The sequence below is a fragment of the Thalia democratica genome, chromosome 5 (assembly GCF_965202585.1).
Source record: "Thalia democratica chromosome 5, ktThaDemo2.hap1.1, whole genome shotgun sequence".
Taxonomy (NCBI): Eukaryota; Metazoa; Chordata; class Thaliacea; order Salpida; family Salpidae; genus Thalia; species Thalia democratica.
Genome location: NC_139169.1, coordinates 34,943,266 through 34,963,081, shown reverse-complemented (window position 1 = coordinate 34,963,081; position 19,816 = coordinate 34,943,266). Strand labels below are relative to the sequence as shown.

General features: G+C 27.7%; 1 protein-coding gene across 1 annotated transcript; it reads right to left on the bottom strand.

Moving 5' to 3' along the window:
* Positions 1-4,673: 4,673 nt before the first annotated feature.
* LOC145836448 (broad substrate specificity ATP-binding cassette transporter ABCG2-like) lies at positions 4,674-19,517 on the bottom strand. The gene is made up of 13 exons (XM_082944247.1): positions 19,498-19,517; positions 18,545-18,604; positions 17,489-17,603; positions 16,890-17,042; positions 16,044-16,201; positions 15,140-15,291; positions 13,895-14,107; positions 12,723-12,824; positions 11,041-11,151; positions 7,858-8,012; positions 7,439-7,528; positions 5,084-5,220; positions 4,674-4,842 (listed from the first exon to the last, which is right to left on the bottom strand). The coding sequence occupies exons 1-13, from the start codon at positions 19,515-19,517 to the stop codon at positions 4,674-4,676; spliced, it is 1,635 nt and encodes a 544-aa protein (XP_082800373.1).
* Between the last annotated feature and the right edge of the window lie 299 nt (positions 19,518-19,816).

Below are 19,816 nucleotides of genomic sequence, written 5' to 3'. Positions count from 1 at the left end.
TACTTCTTATGCACGCACTTTTAGGTTGTGTTCAAAGTAATTTTCAGGACTTGAGAAAATAATTTATAGTTATTTTTCTTATAAGACCATAAAGTTTATTAAAATACTTAATTATTAAATAGCCTCATGTATTCTGTAATCAATACTGTTTAAATATGAGTTGTTTTAAAACTAATAAACCCTTAGGTTAGTGGAGGACAACTTTTGTAGTCAGCAAGTCATATTTATTAAAAAATTATTTCTAGTTTCGACTTGCTAAAAAAATGTACTTGCGGGCTGCGTAATTTAAAAAACTAAGATATAAAAAAATTAAAAAACTCGAGCAAAATTGTAATAAAATGATTTAGTATTACAATGATTTAGGAAGTACTATTGTGAACAGTAAACAAATTGAAAGCGGTTTCAAAATATTAAGTATGAAAAAACTAAATTTCATTTTTTTATACACGAGTAGTTTTCAAGTTTAGCGGGCCGAAATTTGACTTGATCTGGACCGTACGTTACCCATCTAAAATCTTACATTATAATAATCTCTCGTATAACGAATTTCGGACATTTAGAAGTTAAAGCTAAGTAACTTATTTAAGCCGTGCAACATACTTAAATTATTTTATAAATAGGCATATTCTAAAATTACTATACCAGAGATTAAAAAAACTACAAAAGAATTAACAGTTTTTTTTTACACATAACTGAATAAATATTAAAACATCATTGCTGATCTAGTTTAAGTAAGATTTAACGACTAGTCGATTATCTCACATTAAAACTTGTTTTATCGATAGCTTCTGTTAATACAGTAAAATTATTAATTTCAAGGCTAAGAGATATTTTAAGCAAGTTAGTGGTAAAGTTAGAATTTAATTTCAACATTTTTAACTATATGTTTGGTAGTAGAATACCATTAAATAGTGTTTTAATTGGAATAACCTTTAAAAAAATTAACCTTCAATCTAAAAAAATTTTTTTTAATCATTTAAATTAATACAAATAAAAGTTAAAGGTTTTACAGTTAGTTCCGTGAATAGAAAGTATTCAATAAAAAAAAAACTAATAGGTTAAAATTTTGTTTTGTAACTGTAACAGTCTTTTTAATGGCTTATCTAATTCTGTTCAGAAATGAATTTTTATCTAGCTATCAGCCTATAATAATTTAACAGAGGAAAATAGTAAAAAATTAAAAGCTATGATTAAACTATCAAAATAAACAACATATTTTAACTTTCAAAATATTTTAAATTAAGATAAAACAAGAATAGCTTAAATTTCCTTAATATATAATTTTGTTAACAATAATAATTCATCTTTTAAGTAAAAAATTTGAAGTCATTTCAAATAGAAACCTCAAATCTGTACTTTTTTAAAGCCAAAATATTCTTTTTTTGAAATAAAAGACTATCAATGTTTTTATGATTATACAGATTAAACAAGTAATAACAAAAATCTGTCAAATAAATATCTTTTAAACAAATGTTTTAATCACTATCCTATAAAACTTTTTGTGTGCTGTAAAACGAAAAATATAAACTACAAAATTAACAAAACTAAAACAAAAACAGGTCAAAACAAAACTATTATTAACTTAGAAATATAAACCACTTAATGAACACAGTAGACTTTCGCTTGAGTTCACACTTTGAACAAAACCAAAATGTGCGAACTCAAGAAATCATGATAATGTTTTTTACAAAATAACAAATTTCAATGTGATATAATGGAATATATTATAAATAAACGTAAAATTAGCATTCATTAAAAGCAATAGATCTATATAAGATATTCAATATTTTAAAATCGTTGTTTTATTAATACTTCATTAGTAATAGACTTTATTTAAGTAAAGTTTAGCAAAATATAAATTTGAATTTTTTAGCGGTAAAAAGTGCGAACTTAAGAGGAAGTCTACCGTAATTAGTAATCATTAGGCATTAAGCAAACCTGTTGTAGAATAAATATCGTAATAATTTTTTTATTATAAAAAGACTACTTAAATACAATACAAACCAGGTTAAATTAAAAATATTTAAAAATATCAAATAAAATAGAAAACCTTAAAGAAAATGATGTATGCTACTGAAGCCTAATCTAATGTGAAGGATGAGCTTCAAGACTGCTTGCCATTTTTTCTATATCTTTTCTAAATCATTCAAATAAAGCCTCAAGTCACCTCCTCTACAAATATCTAGATTATATATTCTGCTCAAGATTTTGTTAACTGAAATGAAACCTTTCTTATCAACATAGCTAGAAGGAAAAGCTATAACCAAAAATTTAACTGTCTCCCAAATGATGGGATACTTTTGCCTTAGTTTTTGTTGAGTCCAAAAGCTTTCATATCGTTCTTTGGAAAAAATTACTTTAAGTTAAAGGTCAGTTTGTAAGTCTGAGAAGGTTTCCTGTAAGTCAACGTTTCTTCAAAAAGATCTGCTTCGAAGGGATCAATAATCCATTTCGGGACATTTAACTAAAAAATGTCAATAAACCGTTTATCAACTTCACTTTTAAGCTGTTCAAGATGAGATGAAAACACTTCTACTTCACCTTCACTTATTCAAAGTTTTAAGTTTTCCAAACTTGCAAACTGTGAAAACTGATTATTTTTGAATTATTTTCCACACAGCTCAAGTTGGTTTCTGAAACTGGTTATCTTATTTTTGACTTTCACAAGGTTCAAGTTTTTACCTTGTAAAGTTTTGTTCAGATGGTTAAACTTACCATATAAGTCTGACATAAAAGCATTGTCTATTTTTCTTCTAACAAGATTTTCTACCAGTACCTTATCTTTTCAAAAAAAATCAATAACTGAATTAAAAATAGCCAAAAACCTTTCTAAACAGTTTCCCTTTGATAACCATCTCACTTCTGTATGCATTATCAAATATAAATAACAAATATGTGAGTACATGATATTCAAGAGTTAGTTTCAAAACAAAACTTTCAAAATATATTAATTAATTACGTCAACTTTTTTTTCTATTGAAAAACTGACTTTAATAAAGTTTTATTTTTTAGTCTAACTAAGTGACTTTTCAAAAAACAATAGGAAACATCGTAAGCTGATAGTTTATAAAATAGATTTTTACAAACGATTTATGATCACAAATAGAATATATGTCAGGTTATAAAATGGCAAGAGGGATTACATTTGCCTATGACCTTTGTAATTGTTAATTGAGAAAAGATATGAATAAAAATATGTGATTTAGTTGAAAATAGAAATCCTAAGCGCTTTGATCTTTTTTTCTAAATTTTACGTGAACTAGCACTTTTTTTTAAGTTTTACCTTATGGTCAAATATTTAATAGCAAGCTAAAACTATTTAAAAAACAAGCTGAAAAATGAAAATTTTATGTCTGCACAAAATTTAAGAACTGTCCCCTTTTCGCCCCCTTACTAGTTATCGTCCACCCTTTCGCCCCTTTACTTTTTATTGCCCTCGACATACCAAAATCGCCTCTAGGGGGGTGATATCGCCCACTTTGGGAAACCCTGGTTTAGACCTTGTTTCATCTGAGCAAGCTTTTCCTGCGTAAGTTTAATTATATCCGGAGACTTGTTGAAGATGACAAGACGTCGTTGAGATAGTTATCATTTATCCTTGTCCTCAGCTCGCTCTTTGTATTTTTCATTGATGAAAAAGCTGTTCGCAGTTGTAAGTTTAGCCAAAATATGCTGTTACCAAAACGTATGTATTGTTATCTTTAACCTTAAAAAAACATTTCTCGATATTCATAACTTGTAAACAATATGAAAGTTTTCTCATACTTTTTGAACTTCGAAATAAAAAAATCATTACTTTATTATTTAAACGAATAAAAGTTAAAACTTTTAAGATACAAAATATGTAATAAAAATGTTTATAAGTTGAAAACATACATACAAAGTTCTTTAAATTGCTAAAAAAGAAATAAATATTACTGTGAATGTTTACCTTTTGTTTTATAAAACCTTTTATTGAACTTTTTTTAATAGTAAAACATAAACATCAGTCTCAAACAGGGTTTCCCAAAGTGGGCCATGGGCAGCCACGGGGCCAAAGAAGGGGGAATTAGGTCATAGTTTGAAGCTTACATCAGATACTCTGGAGTTGATAATGAAGAGCAAAAAAAAAGATCTTAGGTGTTTTGAATGGTAGTTTTGAAACTTATACTAGATATTATGGGAAAATTTACAGGGGGTCATAAGTTGTAAAAGGGGGAGGCACAAGACCGCAAAAAAAGTCTTAAGTGTTTTTAATGATAGTTTTTTGTGTACCTTGTTTGAGGGGGCCCATGTCGTTTATAATTTCTTTAAAGGGGGATTTTTCGAAAAAGTTTAGGAAACTACGGTTTAAAACTTTACCTTTTGCAACGATAAACATTTTAGATAAAACTATAAAACAACACTATTTATAGCACTAATCTCTTTTTGCTTAAGTAATTAGAGTGGTACTTAATATTAACAATTAATTTGTTATGCGACTATAAAGCATTCACTTAAAGTATGCTAAAGGATTATTATTTTGAATGTTACAAGAGATTTGATTTTTTTTAAGATGTTTGTTTTTACTCAACTGTTTTAGCTTATTTATTTTAGATAAAGTAAACAAAACCAAATAGATAGCAAATTTTTATTTTATAAATACACTAGTTTATTATCATAATAAGTAATTTCAGTAGTTTTTCAATTTTCCATCATCTGTAAACTTTGGTGCGAGCAAGCCTCATGTATGTCATAAACAAAAACACGACGCCGACGGAAAATACAATTATGACGTAATAATACACCAAATTGCCGTCCAACGTGATTCCGTTGCCAATGTCGAGCTGCGATTGGAGGAAACACTCGCCAGTCGTGCGAATGCTGAAATTTGATTGGATGATTGAAAGAAATCAAAAAATAATGATTAGTAGTGATCTATTATATAATATTTAAAAAAAAAGAATTGTTAATAAAAAAAGTATATTTCTTACAATTTTACTAAAAAAAGTAAATAGAATAAAACGTTTAGAAAAATCGGATAATAAATTATAATAAAAATTTAAGATGAAAAAATGTTACGATTTTATTTTATGTGAGTTTTGTCGTTTAAAGCAAAACGCACCAGGTCATTTCGTTTTGCTGGAATATTTCGGTGCAGTGTAAGTTGTGCGTGACGACCGCACTTCTTTTCGATGGCAACCCATCGGGATCCACGCACTCGGTGAAGGAACTTTCGGTGAACTCGTTGATTGCGAGCGCCTGAAAGTTTTGAAATATCGAATTAAGTAGACTGAAAATTTAAATGTAAATTGTGAAGCTGTAAACTTTAACGTTACCCTATAGCAGTTGTCTTCACAGAGTGCATCTGTGCACAGCAGTGAGCATAGAAATAGTCGTAATGTGCACAAAAAAAAACTAAAACTTAAAACTTTTATAGTTTAGTCTAGTGTGCACAGAATGTATTTTACAGTAGTTTACTGTACACAGCTATAAAAAAGGTTGAAGTCTACTGCTCTAAAGTACTAATATATCTTTAAGATTTAGTTGCGTTAGCTTGTCTTAATTCAAACGAGAAAAGGAGAACTTTCAATGCAACGTATATAAACCAGAAAGTTGGTTTAAAGATGCTATTTTCTGCGTTACATCAGTTTATTTTCACAGCTGTTACATAATAAATAATGAACTCCACCAACCGACCAACAACAACAGCATCCGAGACAACCTCAGACCGATTTAGTCCTTATTAGGACTCATTAGGCATGCATAGTCGCAAGAAACCGCTGTTGAGATTTTATTAAGTGGGCTTAAGTACAAAGTACTGAAAGTACTGTTGTTTTTGGTCGTGTGGTGAAGTTAATTATTTGTTTTTGATGGAGCAAACACCTCACTTTGTTGATGAAGGCTGAAATAAATATTTGTTAAAACTGATCAAACGAGCACAGACTATAATATCACAACAAGCTGACAATGTATAAGACGTTGGGCTGTGAATGATTTAGCTGTGTCAATTTTTTCAACTTTACTCACAAACGGTCGCTTCAGTACTTGTTAAGATCTCAACAGCGGTTTGTTGCGACTATGCCTGCCTGATGAGTCCTAATAAGGATGAAACAGACTGTAGGTTGTCTCGGACGATGTTGTTGGTCGTGCGGTGAAGTTCGTCATTTATTGTTGACGTCGCGAACATCCCAACTTTTTTACCGACGATCGAAATAGATATTGGTTACAACTGTTAAGAAAGTAAAAAAGAAAAGTATCACACATAAACCTTTAGTCTTTTTCTTTTAGTATAGTGAAGTAATCTTTTAAGAGACACTCTTATCAATATTAACTGAATATTTAGATGTTTTATTTCAAATTAGACATTTATTTAACTTGAAAATTAAGTTTTTTTATAGTAAAATTAGTTAAAATAGTATCTAAATTTCTTCAGTTAGAAATAAAAATAGATGTTTTGTCAAACATGCGGATTAACTTAGATAATTTAAAACAAATATAATTTATTTTAATAGCTAAACTTTTTTTTTTGAAAGTATTTTCAAATTTTAAGGTTGCCATTTAATGATAAAAGTGTTAATGTTGTACACGTAAGCTACTAAGCTCAGTTTAAATTGCTAGAAAAACTAGTTTAAAAACTACATGCATTAAAAATATTTTCTTTCAAATTTAAATATTTACTAGTGTTTTAAAATTAGGGTTTCACAAAGGGGACTTTATCGCCCTTTTTGGGCATTTTTATCAAATCGGAGGGTAGTAATGAGGCGAGACTGTGAGTGGGGAGATTTTCAAATTTTACGGCAGTGTTATAATTTTTACTCTTTAGTTGTCTATTTTACTAACTTTGGTTTGCTATAAAGTATTTGATTTCTAACAAGTAAAAAGCAAAACAAGCAAATCTGTAATCAAACTACTTACGATAGATGTTCTGGAGTTTGTAGTTAGGAGTAAAAAAAAAAGACTGTGGGATAATTGATAAAAGATTTGAAATTAAAAAAGACATTCTAGAGTTAAAAATGAAGAGTAAAAAAGTCACGTGGTAACTACATCTACAAACTACGAAAATCTTTATTTTTCTTATTTGAACCCTAAATAAAAAATGTCTTCTATTTCCTGGTTAAATGGGGTCATAGCTTTTTAAACTTGGGCCAGGGCGCAATTATAAAAATGAACTCTGTAAATCCTGTTTAGATTGTACTTTCAATTTATAAGAACTTAAAAGCTAAAGCTAAATTTTTAGATTAGTTTTAATAAATTGGTACAACTTAACAATATTAACGTTTTTAAAAAAATATGTTTTTTTAATTGTAAAAGTGCCAGTTTGAGCGTAAAATGATAAAATATTACAAACTTTATTACAAAGTGTATATCTTCTAAAAATGTTAATTTTTAACAAAACAACACTAAGCATGATTACCGTTGCCATTGAAGAACTTGAAACAAAAAATATACTACTGACTTAAAAAAATCAGTGACTCACATTGAATGCGTATTTGGCAATGCTGACGTGTCGTACCCATGACAACCAAGCTGGCACGCTGTCCAGATTCACAAAAAAACCCGCAAACATCTGTTAGAAAAATGTTATGTTTTATAACTTTATTTATAAGTGGAATAATTCCAAAACACCGAATTAAAAAAACTAAGTTCTTCCATTACTCAACGCTGAATGTACAAACAATGAGTAGGTGTCATGAATGCACGGAGCAACATTTTTGCACGAACTGACTAAAGCTTAAACAAGGAATCTAGTTTCAAAAAACATTTATCTATTGGAAAACGTTTTGATAAAAAGTTGTTAAAGTTCTTGGTTAGAACAACCAAAGCTCATGCAAAAGTGACGCCCCGTGCATTTGTGACCTGTCACCACATAAAAGACAGGTTAGTAGTTGAACTGACCACATTGAACGCGTACCACAGCTTGACGACGTTGCTCACGGCCAGGAACGACGACATGTAGCTGGTGATGAAAGCTGTCACGCCCAGCGCGCAAGACGCCACCGACGCCAATATGGACAGAAATTTCACGAACTCCTGGATTCCACTTTTCAAACCTGCATGTGGTGTTGGTAGTAAAGATAATTTAAATTATATATTGTACTAAATATTAATAAAAATATATATTATAACGTAATTGTTATATAATTTATAATTAAAAGCATACAACAACACATGCAGAAAAGGATTTATTTCAATTCAATTGCATAATATTTTAATAAAGAACTAAAACATGTTAAAAAGTTTACATTTACAAAGTTTAAGCTTAATTTTATGGCTGTAAATCAAATTTTCCAAAATAATTCTTAAAATAGCTTCTTTTTGGGAATAAAAAAGTTGCTCCCTTTATTAGGTATCGCCTCTTTGTTATTTTATTACCTATTTTCTGCCTTACTAGTTATTGACCCCTGATAGCCAAAATTCATTAAACAAGATGATATTGCCCACTTTGGTAAACTCTTAAGCACTTAATCTCTTTTTTTACTAGAACAAAATTGTCTACTTTACCTCAACGTAAAATACTGATAAACAAGCTAAAATTTGTAAAGTAGCAAGCTAAAAAGCAATGTAATGTGTCTGTAGAAAACTTTATATTCACCGCTTTACTGGTCATTTTCCCCCGACTTATTAAAATTGTCAAAAGATAGCGAGCCCTCGATTGAAAAACCTGCGTAGCCAGTTTTTAAATGAATATAAAAACTAATATCTTCGTAACTAGTTTAAAAAAATAAAAACTAGATAGAGAAAATTAAAGATTGTTACAAAAAAAAACACCATTAGAACAAATATAATTACTAATAAAAAAAGTAGACTTGGAAAAAAAAATTGAAAGAAAACATATCGTGATAAAATTTTACTATAAATTGCAAATTATGTATCAAATAATATTTGTTTTAAATCAAATTTGTCTTTGACAAAAATTTTATTCAACTACTGCAATTTAAAAATTAGCAACTAAGACATTTTAACCTACCTACCATCCAATACGTCACAGTCGAGAATAATAGCGGTGCCAAATAATAAAATGGAATAAACTTAATCAGAAATTTAGATATGAAATAGGCGCTTACCCTGTAGTAGCCTGAAGCGTGCTCGTGTCTAAAGTATATTGTTGCAAAACAAAAACAAATAAAAAAATTCTTTTTACAAGGAAAATAACTTTGACTTTTAATTACTTTCCTCTTAAAATAACAGTGTTTACAATAATATTGGGAACTTGGTTTGATGATTTTTATACTTAAATGTAATATGATAATTCCTATAAAAGTTGTTGTAGTGTGATAAATTAGTAATTTAAGAATTTTTTCAATTAAAACTATTTTATTAATTAATCCAAAATAAAATTGCTTAATAAATATGTTTACTGATTTCTTTTTCATATTCAAAAATCTCATTGTATAGAAATTTTGATTATGATATATTTTAAAGCTCAAATAAATTGTTAATTTTTATATTTATCTAATGCTAAACTTTGTTTAGATAAAGTTCTAAACAGTCAGTGTTAGACATTTGACATAATAAAAATACTTGAGTTTTTATTGTAATACCTGAAAACTCACGCAAAAAGTACTTTTTCTTCATGAAAAACTTCCATGGCACTAGGCGAGCCAAAAAATAAATAGAGAATAAAACCATACAAAACTCCAAGCCTGTTGAAAAAATTGTAGTAACTGGAAATCGAATTTTATTTTTAAAGCTAATATGCTTTTTTACCAACTTTAAAAATAGTATACACAATTATTTTTAGATCACAATACTTAACTGTAGAACAAAAAGAAAGTAGAAAACTTTTTTAGCGTGAATTAAAAAGTAAATAAAAAAGTATACCTTGAGTTTAATTCTGGTCTAATTAAATTTTTTTAAATAAGATTGGAACATGCACAGACAACTTACTTACCTGTTTTGCAAGTCTGGGACTAGTTTGTGCCCTAATTGAAAGAATAAAATACCGTAAAAAAAGCCGAATACAATGTTCAATCCTACCTGCAATTATATGCTGGTTTAAGTACATATAAATATTCAATATCTACTTAGGCAAAAGTTCAATTAAATGATTACAGAATATGTGGCAATAATTACAATAACTTATTGTAATGTATTTACAGCATTATTAGACTGCAGTTTTTTTAAATAATCAAAATTAAATAAAAATAAATAATTTCGTGGTGTTCATTAAAAATAGAGTATTTTTATAACTTTATTCGGGTACAACTTATCCGAGCATATTGATTTGATAATTGAACAAGGCTGTTGGATAAATTAATCTTTGTTAATTCTTGCAAATTTTTCAGATATGCTAGATTCTATTTTGTAGTATTTGTCTTTATAGTACAAATTGTTTAAAATTAGTTTTTAAAAATATTTTCATTTTTGTAATTAACTTATTGTAATGTGTATTTTTGATAATAACATTTTTTACATACTTCTACCTATTTTATTAAAACATGTAAACAAAATTGATTTTAAGAACGTACAGTTTTGACTTTGGTTATCTTAAAAAAAAACAATCTCATATTATTATGTTAACTTTTTAATCAGTACAATAGTTAGTAAATAATATTTAAGTATTTATCATATTTGTATTGTAAAACGTTGACAAGTTATTTTGCAAAAACAGTTTTTTATTGATAAATTATTCATCAATAAACATTAAAAGGTTTAAAAATCTAAAACAAAGTTAAGTAAAAGAATATTTTGTGTATTATGGATTATTTAGATTTTTTAGGCTAGAAAATATAAAACAACTCTCATTTTAGACGTGATGTATTTCAATTTTATGTAGTAACTAAAATACAAATTAGAAAAAATACCTTTTAGCTAGTCAAAAAATAGTTAAAAAGTACTTGATAAAATAATTAAAGACTTTTAGACAAAGTACTTTTTAAGCATATTAATTGACAAAAAATAAATTAAGCTTCTTAATACTCTAAAAGTTATTACTAACAGTCATTTATAACTAAACAATTTAGAAAAAAATACTACTTCACCGGTTATAAAATAAAAATACAATCAATTGTATATAAAGTATTTTATTGATAACAATACCACTTTGTTTTAATCATAAACATACGTTGATAAACAGACGAGTTCGGTTCCTGACGAGACTGAGAAAATCCCTCTTCAAAAGTACCTTCAGTTGGTGACGAAACGCGTTGACGTCATCATCTGAGTGAAACAAGTTCTCACTTATCTGGCCTGCAATTATCCAGTGTTTGATTGTTTAAACAATAGTTTTGTACGACATAAGTTTACAAAGCATTTAAATATTAAACTGAACTATATCTATAATATATAAACACTGAAAAAATTAAATTCAAAAGAAGTATTTTCTTAATGCTTTAGTTTTGGAAAAGTTTAGTTTTTATTGTGTTTTTATTATTATAAAAAATAGTATTACTTTATATATTCAAAAAAGTTGCCTAACTCTGTTTCTTTCTCATTGTTTGTAATTATATTTTATTTTATGATTATTGTCAACATTATAAAACAAGTTTAAATTTTTTCTTTAAAAAGAAGTTTTGCTACTGTTTTAACTGAATTTAAACTAAAATTTAATTTTGAACTTAAGTAAAAAATCAATTAAATTAATACTAAGGTACTAGGGCTTAAACAACTTCTTTAGATTTCAAAGCATAAAAGGAATTTACAAAAAGTATGATATGGTAAAAAAAAAATAGACCCATATCAAAAGTTTAGAAATAATCATAGTTCTCTATAAAATAAAATAGCTAGAATTTTTATACAGTGTTTGACTCTATCATTTTTTGTCAACATCAGAAAAATTTGGATGTAACTAAATCAAAAACTACTAGTGCTACGGAAACTGTTTCTTTAGCTGTAAATTTATATTTTTAATTGAACTTTTCTTTAAAAGCTTTTACATAAACAAAAAAAAAGTTTATAAGTTTTAAACTTAGAAATAAGGTAAATGCAAGGACTATTCCTTGGGCACAACAGGTCTCAACAAGTTTAATTTCGGAGACAAAGTTAATATTAAATTTATTTATTTACACAAAAGCAACGACGTTTCACCCCTAAGGGATCTTCAGGCCAGCAAAATTAAAAAGAAGATGTGAACATTATAACCCACACATGTAATTCAGTGCTCACCTAAGACGGAAAAGTGTGGACCAAGAAAGATCAAGAATCATCTTTCGACGTCCCTATGGGTTCGTACTTCGAAGCTGAGTTATGCGACCTTATTGGCCTATACATTCTTGATAGATTAGAGAAAACATACATGTCAAACAAGATAGGCCTTTATAGGGATGATGGTTTGGCAATCATCAAGCACAAAAACAATTAGGACCTTGATAACATAAAAAAGCAAACGATAAAGACCTTTAAAGACATCGGTTTTAACATCACAATGGAAATTGGTATGACTAGATGCAACTTCTTGGACATCACATTAGACCTAACCAACAGTTGTCTTATGCCATAGAGAAAAGAAATCTCCTCAGTCAGATACATCAACAATAACTCCAACCATCCGACGATAATCAAGAAAAACCTACCCAAAATGATAGAGAAAAGGTTAAATAGGCTGTCTACAGACCAAAGAACCTTTGATAATACAAAGCATAGCTATCAAATTTCTCTACTCCAATCAAACTTTAAACACAAACTTAAATATGAAAACAAAACAAACCCTCTTGACAAAAAGAAACGTAAACGAAGAAGAAAAATTGTGTTTTTTAATCCCCCATACTGCCAATCAGTTAAAACTAACATTGGGAGAAAATTCTTAGAACTAATTGACAAACATTTCAAAACAGAGAGCATGAAAAATATCTTCAAGAGAACTTTGTCTCCGACATTAAACTTGTTGAGACCTGTTGTGCCCAAGGAATAGTCCTTGCATTTACCTGTTTCATAAGTTCTACAATTGCAAAATATCATACTGTTGTATGGAAAATGTTAGATCATTAATAAGTGGCCACAACAACAAGATACTAAGTGAATTGAATCATAAGAACGACCAAGAGAATAAGACGTGTAACTGCAGCGATAAAGATTATGCCCCTTAAGTGGTAAATGCTTGCAGGAGAATGTTTTATAAGACAACAATCACTAGTCAGATCAAAAAAAAGGAATATATAGGATCCACGGGAGGCCAATTTAAGAAGAGATGGTATGCACACATTAGTGATATTAGGAAAGAAAAAAACAAGGCAACAGAACTTTCCAAGTACATTTGGAGATTAAAAAACAATAACACTTGCTACGATTTAAGGTGGAGCATCATTCAAAAGATTAGTAAATAAAAAATATAAGTAAAATCTGCAAGACTTGCAACCTGGAAAAATTGAAATAGTACTTGCTAACAAGAAACGAATTTTAAACAAAAGATAAGAGCTCTTCTACGCCTGCCCGCACTTTAGGAAATTTTATTTTAAAACTTAGCGTATTTAAAACTTTTATTACTTATTTTTGTTTTTGCTTGTACCCTTATTTGTTAAATGCCATTTTTTTTTGTGTTGTTATAAGCTAAATCTAAATCTGTATAAAACATATCAATTATAATAAGTACAAATGCTATTTATAATTTAATATTATTTTTTCATTACTATTGTTTTTAATTTTGTAAATTTAACTATTTAGTAATAATACTGTATTGATATTATAATTTTTAATTTAATTTGAATTTGATTATAATGTCTTGCATTATTATATATTTTTAGTTATCCATCGTCTTATTTTTATTTTATTTTGCAGGCCTGAAGATCCCTTAGGGGTGAAACGTCGTTGCCTTTGTGTAAATAAATAAATTTATTATTAAACTTAGAAAAACATAAAATCAAATAATAATTTTAATAAAAGTTTGTATTCGGTTAGTATAGTTTATTAATAAAGGCTTAATTGCTCAGCCAAAAACGGAATTTGTTTTTTATATTAATTAAAAAATATACATTTTTAAAGTTTTTTACAAACTAACTTTTACAAACCGCTTCAAATTCTTTTTCAGTAGTCTTGCTTGCATCCGAACTCAAATACTTTTCGTTCAATGTCCTGGCCATTTCACAACACTCCTCATCGGTTTTACTCATCTGCTCAATTGTGTCGATTGTGACGTCATATTTGGAAGCGTCACCGTTGACGATGTCGAGAAAGAAGTCGGCTGGATTGTTGTGTTCCTCGCATCGGTACCCTTTCAAATAATAGTTATTATATTTATTTTTATTGTACAAGTTGGTGTTGTAAACAATTTAATTGTCTACATTTTTGATATTCCGAGCAAATAGCTTGTCATTTTATCAAAAGTCGATGGTTTTGAAAATATAAAGGACACGTAGTGATTAAGAAATTAATTTACAATTAATTATTTAAAACGTATTTAAGGCAAAGTGAGTTATCACAAACCAAATTTTATATGTCAGCTGCAGCAACACAGTCCAAATTTTTTTTGGCCAAAGTATTTTTTTGTTAGATTTAAGTTTACTTTTTTATTAACTTTATTTTGATAAATCAAAAGTTGTATCTAATTATTGTTCGGGTAACGTGAGTTAATAAAACGAATAAATCTATTGCTCAATTATTGCTGGTTTTTTCATTTGCAAAGTAAAATAAATGAAAAAGTTGCAAAACAGTTCTACTGCAGCCTACCAACATATTATTACTACTTTAATTTAATTCATTGTAAATTTAATGTTTAAAGGAATATTTTATTCAAGGATAACAGGTTTTTTTAAACGTATATGTTTTAGGATTTATTTTAATCCTTACTAAAACTAAATCCTTTCAATTTGGTTGTTATAAACAGAAATATAAGTATATTTGTGGTCTGCGTAGTGTTTTTTTTTTAAATTACTTTAAAAAATAAATTGTAAAGTGTTATTTTTCATGAGCTGTTTGATATATTAGAATAAGTTATAATACTTTTATTGGTTTAGAAAATGTTTTACTTCTAATGTGAGGAAGGATTTGAGGAAGTTTACTATGATCAGAGTCAAAGGTTAACTCTTGCTAAAAATTTTTGCTACGATTTCAATGTCTAAAGCATTTAAAAATTAAGTAAGAAAATCTCATCAAAAAAATTAATAAATATATACGCTTCTTTAACATGCTTTAGCTATTTTCTTGTTAAACAAAATTTAATCATTACAAAAACATAAAGATATAGTTCACACTATCCTTATTAAAATGCATTGCACTAATGCTTGTAAACAACTTTTTATCGTACCAAGCGAAGTGAAATGGGGCAAGGCTTGCGTCGTTGGTCCATGGTAAACCATTCTTCCTCTGGCAAGCAGCGTAATCGTGTCGAACGAACTGAATATAAGATACCTCGGCTGGTGTATTGAAAATACTATCGTTCTGCCCTGCTTCGACAAACTGAAAAAAAGTAATAGGTTAAAGTTATGGTTTTAACAAAAACCGAATATTTGTACCTCAGATTAGCAACTTTAAGTAAAGATTTATTTTTATTGGCTTACATTCAACAGTGCTATAAAATATTTACTCAATGATACAGGTACTTAAAGTATTTTTTAACTTTAATTGAAAATTATAAAAGAAAAACTAACATTTCTAGAAGAAAAAACACGTTTGCGTAAAGAAAGCTTCCTTTATATAGATCATGATACTAAATCCTAGTTTATTTGTGTTTGAAACAAGCAAGTTATTGTACAGTCATAAAATATATTTTTATTACTATTAAAGTAAACAACATAAGTACTTGACAAAAATTTCAAAAACAAACAATCTGCTTTGTTATCCTTCAAATTACTCTTTAAAAGTCACTATGTATATTTTTCAGCAAATTTTATGTTGCACAATCTAAAAGACAAACATTTAAACTTTTCTGAGGTTAGCTTTCTTCATTGTGAAAGGTATGATAACGCTTCACATTTAATTTTTTTTATTATTTCAAGATTTTATTTATTACATACTTCGCACATAACTTTGCTCACAAACTAATTATGACGTCACAACTGACTTGTGCAGCTCTAGACTAATTGCAATACTTTTAATCGAATAATATTTTATCTGTTACATTGCTGAAAAAGTTACTAATGTATATAAGCTCTTCCCATTATCATTTTGGTTCTAAGTTTACAATTTGCAACTATGACGTCACAACTGACTCGTGCAGCAGCGTGATGACGTCACGGGCGGTGGCGCTGTCCAGCCCGGTGGTCGGTTCGTCGAGGAAGACGACTGAAGGTCTCGTGATCAGCTCCACCGCGATGCACGCTCTCTTCATCTCCCCGCTGCTGATCCCCCGCAGGTTGTTGTCTCCTACCTTGGAACATTATGTTTATTTATATAAAAATTTATCTTGTTTATGGGTTTTTATATTAGTTGTAAGGAATTATCGTAGGTATCTTTAATAAACGCTTTTTGTCAGTTAGTAAAATGTCCTACCTTTGAATTTTGGAGATCTAGTTTGTTGAAAAGTGATCTTAGGTAGCTTTTTAATATAACTTATAATTTAGTTAGTTTAAAAAATTTTATTTTTTGAATGGCTGTGTTCTTTAACCTATAACAAAGTTATTACATTTAAGACTGTCGGTATTAGAATTCAGAGTGAAACGTAACAAGCTAAATTAACTTTTAGTTTTTCGCCATAGCATTAAACTTAAAAATTCAAAAATTAGTTATACTAATTATAAAACCGGTCTAAAAAAAAATATTATTAGATAGTTTGAAACATTTATTGTCGAGTTTAAAATCTAACTTAAGCACTTTTGTATGTTGATTTTACCTTATCTCGTTTTTTTTTTCAAGGTAGGTTGTTAAGATCGTTACCAGTAAAATTCAGAATACAACATAATGATTCTGACTTAGTTTCAAATATTTAATACAGCACGAAACTTAAAAATTAAAAAAAATATGAAACAGGTTTTACTATAACAAAAGTAATAGTATTTACTCAAACTCTTGTTTTACAAATTTAGATTTTTTTAAAATGTAATAATTCCGGAATAAACTCTTGTATCAGCGCAATGGCATATTGCCAGATCTTCGAGGACTCTATCGACCAGCTGCTTTTTCTGATCGACCAAAATTTTTGATGGCAACCGCAAGCTGGCATAGAACATCAGGTTCTCCCTCACCGTCAGCGTTCCCATTAAGTTGTCTTTCTGTTTGGGGGAATTTTGTTTTGTTGGTGATTGGTTTTGATTATGATTAGCAAAACTTTGGTTGTACAAAGGTACTGACATAATTTGAACTGATTACATTTCTAATTTAAAATAAAGAAAGATTGTCAATCGTAGTACAATATAAATAAAAACCTACTTAAACTGTACTCTTAAACTTGTTTAACTTAAAAAAATTAGGATAAATCATATTTTATGAACGTTAAGTAACCATAGAATTTTCTTTAAAGTATTTAATCCTTTATGGTTAACGCTTGAAAAATAGTTACTTTTCGGTAGGTTGATAAAACTCTTTAAACAGTATTTTAAAGATGATCAAAAATAAAATTTTAGATTTAAAATCAGTCTGCTTTTTGCGAAACCATGTTTTTTAGGCTTTAAATAAACAAAAATACATATTTTTTTTCAATACCAACAATTCAGCAAACCTGAAGTACATACCCGCTAATTCTTTTAAAATTTTCAGGTAAAACGCTTCCATTCAATTTGATTTCACCGCTGACGTTTTCCAGATTTTTACGGCCAGCTAAGACATCTAAAAGACTGTAAGTAATAGTTGTTTGTAAACAACAATTCAAATTATCTTTACAAACAAACTACACCGCTTGACTACTATTGAGTTTTGTAAAATTTACAATTTAATTATAGCCACATTATCCGTTTACACAAATGTTAATTTTTTCTCTAGAATTATTACTTGTAACAGCTAAAATTTATTGTTGGTACGAAGTTTAAGTTAACTCTAAATTTTTAATAATGACTTAAAACTAAGTGTTTTTTAACTAATAAAAATTTATAGGATAGGAAATCTAAATATATTAGTTATAAATTAAATTCATAACAGAAAACTTTATTTTTAAAATATGAAATCGTTTTGTGTGTTGTAAAATTTTAGTTCAAGCTATAATAAACAGTACACATAAATTATCCTATTTCTTTTAGAAGCTAATAACCGCAAGCATTAAAGCCTGTTTAAAATAACAATAAGTTTTAAAATATAACTGGAAACTTCATTTGTTTGTACTTATAAAACTTTATTTTTACTCAAATCAAAATAGACCAGTAATAAAAATAAAAGTTGCTTAAAAGTACAAAGACAACAGTCTTCATTCCTTTAGCAAAACAATTTCTCTTTAAAATAAATTATTCTTTATAAAACTTCTAAAATCTTTTAAAGTTTTTAGTTTTTAGAAATGTTTAAATTAGAATTCAATGTGGATCGAATAATTTTAATCTTTGTATAAATTGCTTCATAATAAAAACAGCCAAAACGTAGAACCTCAAACACAAACAAATTTACTGATTTGTGTTTGTTGTCAGGATTCCTTGCAAAATCAACCAGTCAAACATAAAAGCTTTACCAGTTGATGACTGGCGAAAATTTTCAAGGTGAAAAGTAAAATTTAGCAGTTTAATTAGCGTTCGTTTGGCTCTAGAAAATATTTTTTATTACAGAACTAAATGTGTGCATAGTACAAACTAACGAGGTTTTTCCCGATCCGGTAGGTCCTACGATGGCGTTCAATCCTGGCTTCATTATCCCCCTGTATAAAAACAATTTATTATTAAAAGCTGAGAATTAACTACTAAAGAGCTTGTATGGAATCTTTAAATTTAGTTTAATGAGTTGTAGAGTAGTAAATGTTTAAACATAATAAATGATCGCCTTTACCTTAAGTCTTTAAGCACATGCTTTCCTTTCTTGTCACTCGATTTTTTGTCTAAAGTTTTTGTAAAGCTTAAAAAAAGCTTAAAATTAGTTTAGTGCAGTATGCATTTAAATTAATTAACATAGTAAATCCAATTACCAAGCACATGCATCCAGAAGTTGTTTTTTTTTTTTTTATCGGCAACATTAAAAAAAAATATCATTTAAATCCTAGAAGTTCGTTAAATATAATATATAATTAAAGTTAAAAAAATTAGAAGGAGCAATTAAAATTTTAAACTGTAATTTATTACATATGCTTCGATATATATTAAGTTATTATAACAACTAAAAACAATAAAATAACCCATGTAACTTTTGCTGACAATGCTTACCTTTTACATAATAGTTGATATTTTTGAAGCTCAAAATTGAACTTTGTTCTACACTTAGGCTGAAATAATTTTTACTGCTTAAAAACTTTTGAAAATGCATTCTTCAGTAGTTACTACTTTTTATTTAATTTTTATCAGACTTTGCAACGAATAAATTAAGACGAAAAGAATGCAAAATATTTTAGTATGTTTTTAAATAGCAACATTAAGAGAAGCTTAAATAAAAGCTCTAAGAATTTATTTTAACTCTAAGTAATTTAATTACACATTTCAGAACTCGAAAATTTACCACAACAAAAAATAGTTTAATAATTTACTTATAGTTTTTTTTTTAAGTAAAAATTATTTTAAAAGGATAAGATAATTTTAAATATTTATATCAGCTAAAACTAACTTGTTAACAGGATAATTCATTTCCTTTACTAGCAAACTATTTTCATAAAAAGCTTTTTTATTTAATAATAACTAAATATTGTTTTTTATTTTCTATAAACTTTTTAAGGAATGTAAAAAGTAATATTCAAAAAATAAATAAAACTTTTATACTTTAAAATAACTTTTTTTTCTAAAGTATTTGATTTTTTGTTTTTGATAAAATGAAGTATTTATACGTTTAAATCAAAATTTTTAATAAAGTTAAAACTTTTATGTATTTTATAAAAAGTTTATATAAAGAATTAAACAAAAATATTAAGTTAAGCATAAAAACCATA

Excerpts from the sequence above, each read along its gene's own strand:
- LOC145836448 (XM_082944247.1), bottom strand. The coding sequence starts at position 19,517 with ATGAATTATCCTGTTAACAA. Across the intron at positions 8,013-11,040 it reads TCTCGTCAGGAACCGAACTC|GTTTGAAAAGTGGAATCCAG; the intron begins GTCTGTTTATCA and ends CACCACATGCAG. Across the intron at positions 5,221-7,438 it reads TTGCCAAATACGCATTCAAT|GCGCTCGCAATCAACGAGTT; the intron begins GTGAGTCACTGA and ends CAAAACTTTCAG.